Source organism: Gossypium arboreum, chromosome 11 (genome assembly GCF_025698485.1).
Source record: "Gossypium arboreum isolate Shixiya-1 chromosome 11, ASM2569848v2, whole genome shotgun sequence".
Taxonomy (NCBI): Eukaryota; Viridiplantae; Streptophyta; class Magnoliopsida; order Malvales; family Malvaceae; genus Gossypium; species Gossypium arboreum.
In genome coordinates, this window is record NC_069080.1 from 135028171 (window position 1) to 135032644 (window position 4474).

At 30.7% G+C, this 4474-nt stretch overlaps 1 protein-coding gene across 1 annotated transcript; it reads right to left on the reverse strand.

The window, feature by feature from the left end:
• Positions 1–779: 779 nt before the first annotated feature.
• LOC108471389 (uncharacterized) lies at positions 780–2506 on the reverse strand. The gene is made up of 2 exons (XM_017773017.2): positions 2427–2506; positions 780–1390 (listed from the first exon to the last, which is right to left on the reverse strand). Exons 1-2 carry the CDS (start codon positions 2504–2506, stop codon positions 820–822), a joined length of 651 nt encoding a protein of 216 aa, XP_017628506.2. The 3' UTR covers positions 780–819.
• Between the last annotated feature and the right edge of the window lie 1968 nt (positions 2507–4474).

Here is a 4474-nt window from a genome sequence, read left to right on the forward strand (position 1 = left end):
AAATAGTAGCAACATAATAGTGAAATAATAATAAAATAGTGAGAAAATAACAAGAAAATAGAAGCAAAATAGTTTTTTTAAAAAAAGAAAAAAATAGTTTTTTTTTTCCAAATTCGAGCTAGTCTAGGCTCAGGCCAAAAAAGAATTACTCGAGGCTCATAAATGGGACTTATTTTTTTTGCTCAAGCCCATTTTTTGGGTCTATACTTTTACTCAAACCCTCCACTTTTCAAATAGTTATAAAATAGTTATCCAACTATTCAATTATGTCTTTTTTGGTCACTAGCTGGTAATATAAAAATAAAAGTACCTAAAAATTCAAGATAGTTGAGTGATAAAAATACAAAATTGAATAATTAAATAATTATTTTGTGACTTTTCATAGTTAGATGACGAGAAAAAATAAAATAAAAATTAAAAAATTACTAAAGTAATTTATTTTTGCAAGGGTAATTAAGAAAAGCTTATCCCTACAAGACAGGTAGCAACAGTTATTGAAGAATTATTCACATTTTAAATATTTTCTTAGATGTAAATACAATGATGCTAAGCAAATTACTTTTTGGAGTCTATATAAGGAAAAGGACCTTAAGATTTGCTAGTGCCACACTCACTTTAGCAACAATCACTTCAAATTTTCAAGCACACAACAACAACAGCAGCCAGCGAAATCTAAGAAAGGTAATAATTAGTTTTTAAGTTAAAATTTTTTTTTGATTAAACACTAAAAATTAAGTTAAATAGATTGAATCGAAAATCCAGAAATTACAAAATTCTCATAAAAAAACAAGAGTTTACAAAAAGACTAGTAAACAACACTTACTTTGGTTGATGTATGGTATAATGAGTCTGCAAAGAAGACACAAAAAGTGCAGCAATGGCACCCACAAATGCGAAAAACGTCCAGCGAGTCCTAAAACAAGTATGATAAGCTTGAGCTGGATATTGGATCCACATATTCTTACGATGATTATGTATTTGCTGTTTAACCTCACTGTAAGTCGTCGGAGTACGAACCACATCAGTGTTCATCTTCTTGATAACCTTAGCCACTTCTTCATCACTCCCCAATCTATTGTATAGTATGCCAGCGTCTCTCAGTTCCTTAACATCTTCGGCTTCATCGATCAATGAATCAAGGAAACCCATATATGAAGTGACGGTGAAATTGTTGTAAAAATCCGGACACATTTCGTAAGCTATTAAGTTCATGGTTGAATCATCGAAGGTGATCGGCGGTAACCGTAATTTGCCGACGAAGAAGATATGGTTGAAACTGATGTCGGATAAACAACTTATTTTGCTTGCTTTTAACCATATCCCGGCCTTTTTAAGCTCTTTTACGTTACGAAAGGTGTGTGAATGGTGCCGTTTTGTTCTTGTTTGGCTGCTGCGATTTAACGTGCACATGAAAAATCGAGTGCAAAACCTAAAATGCCGCCATGGTTTTTCTTTTTTATCTTTTTCGAAAAGGAGTCTTACTCGTAGTAGATTCAATAGGTGAATTCGCTCTCCTTTTTGCTGCTGCCACCATTCACTAGACCAAAATCTGTGTTAGTCGGAAGCGAAGCTATATATACTTTTTGTGTGATTTGGAATTGTAAATTTTTATCATAACTAAAGTTAAGGTTTTCAAAATCAATATTCCAACAGAATAAGTTCAAATGGTCCGATCTATTTATCCAGTTTGATTAAATAAATCATTAAAAATATCAGTTCAATCACTTGATTCAATTAGTTTTTTTCTCGGTTCAACCTGTTCATTTAAGTTCTCAAATCAAATAGTCTAATAATTTTATTCGGACTAATACCTCAATTAATTTCCATTCCAATCCCATTTAAGCAACATTGACTAAAATACAATTTTTATTATTGTATTAATGCAAAAATTTTACCATTTTTTAAAGATGTTAGACTATCAATTTTCCATTTTAAAAAGTTGGATCGGAAACATAATTATTTTCTAAAAAAATGTACACTCAATAGCAACAATGCAAAGGGACAGGAAGGGGTGGATTTGAAAAATGAAAAATTACATTTTATTCTCTTTAAAATTATAAAATTATAAAATTATATATAATAAAATTACACTTTGAACTCTTCAAAATGAAAAAAAAAATTGTTCAACCCTTTTCAAAAATGATGAAATCACACATGAAAAAAAAAATTAAGAATCAAACCATACTTGTCGGTCAACTTGGTTGAACAGAAAATCGAGTAAGATATTAGTCTAGAATAAGAGATTAAATCAATTAAATCGAGTGATAAATTAATTTTTTATATTTTTAATATTTTCAAAATTTTCAAAATTTTATATAATTCAACCGAAATGAACTAATAAACCAGAAATGAGAGTGTAATTGATTCAATGACCCATTTAATAACATTTATAAACTCCGATTCTATTTTTAAATTCCTTGAATTACCTGTCCTGTTGATGTGATTGTGGCTCTTTCATGTAAGCTGGGGTGATAACAGTGTCGTCGATGAACCTTTTGATCGCCATCATGAACTTTTCGCCATTTTTGCTTGAGCTTTTAAGCAATTCAAGAACACGTAAAGGTAATTGTACAAGCCCAATTTTGGGCCCAAAATCCTTAAAACCTACCTAGCCCAAAACCCACAACCCACTAAACCTAACAGAAGCCCAAACAACCAAAACCTACCCAAAACTAATCCCAATCTGACCCAACTAGCCCAAAAATTTAGGGTTTCAAAATTTGAAACCCTAAATCACCTATCCCACCGCCCCTAGTCACATCTCCTGCAAGTGGCCTCTGCTCCACCACCTCTTCACCTGCAAGCATTAAACGAGAGTGGACAGAAAGCAAATGGCATGTAAATGGCTATTTAAAATCAAATCTAAAACCTTTGTACATTCGGCATAAAAAGAGAAATGAAAAACGAAGCATTTTGATTTTAAAACAAAAAAATCAGTGACTCAAAAAACACAAAGCAGCCAATCGAAGAAAAAAACACTAAATCGGGAAACAAATACCAAGAATCGGATACCTAAAGAACTAAGGTGATTATATCCCGTACGTTTTTGATTCGTTTCTTTTTTCTTTTCCATTTTTCAAATTTTCTATTTGCATATATATATGTATACCTATATTATAAACATTTAAATCACACACAAAAAAAGAGAAATCTTTACCTCCGACCGCCGTGCATGGTGGTCGCCGGCACCGGAGACGCGGCGGAGGACGGTGGTAAACCGCCGGAGCGCTGATCGGACTCGAACCTGCAGAGAAAACAAAGAAAAAAGGCTTAGTTTTTTTTGAAACAAACAGCAAAAATGATTTCAAAGACAAAACTTTGGCTTATATAGATGATACAAAACGACGCCGTTTTGGTTGGCACCCATAAGCCCAAAACGACGCCGTTTAGCCATCCTGACCCGAGAACCGGCTCTGACCCGCCTCAGGATCCGCGCGTTTTCATATGATGGTCTAATTACGCGCGCGGTCCTTCAGCTTTTCACACGTTTTGCAATTAGCTTTTTATTTCTTTCAAATTGGCCTCAAAATTCATCACATTTTGTGATTTAATCCTCCCTCCTGCGACGTCGTTTTAAGGGTTTGGGTAAATTCCCCTTTTGGCCCCCGTATGTTATTTGCGTATTCAAATAGGTGCCTCTTTTTATATTTCCTTTCGAATTGGCCCCAAAACTCTGTTTTAGTTTCGAATTTGGTCCCTTCTTTGAGATTTAATCTGATTTTTTATATTATTTTTACTTTTTTTATTTTTAGCATTATTTTAACTGTTATTATTATTATTATCATATTCATTAACATATTATTATTATTTTGCTATACTATTGTTATTATTATATATATACATACCTTCTATTATTTTTACGTATATTTTAAATATTATTATCGTTATTATTATCACCTATATGGGTATTGTTATATATTTTGCTGCATATGTACGTACATACATTTTCTATCATGTATAGTATTATTTTAATTACTTTATTTTAATATTACTATCATATTATATTTACTTTTTGCATTTTAACATTATTATTATTATCACTATTATCATTATATATTGGTATACATTTTATATGTACAAATACACATTTACATATGTAGTTTTTATATATATATATTATTACTTTAATTTAATACTTTTACTTTTGTATTTCTATTATTATTACATAGTAGTATGCATTTTCATTATATATGTATATGTATATATATATGTTATATAGCACTATTAATAGCTTAATATTATCGTTTTAGGTATTTGTGTGTCACGTATGTTTTCATTAAATATATATACATTATATTCCCTATTACGCACATATCTTATACTACGTATTTTTTACATACATATATATATTTTACGTACACCTGTCTATACTTTTAATATATTACACATCTTTTGTGTGTATATATGTCATTAATATCGCATTTTATATATTTTAATACTACGTTCACATTTTATTATTACGTATAAGTTTTAA

Coding starts and splice junctions, on each gene's coding strand:
- LOC108471389 (XM_017773017.2), bottom strand. CDS start 2,506: ATGGCGATCAAAAGGTTCATCGACGACACTGTTATCACCCCAGCTTAC. Junction 1,391..2,426: donor CAATCACATCAACAGGACAG/GTAATTCAAGGA, acceptor GTTAAATCGCAG/CAGCCAAACAAGAACAAAAC.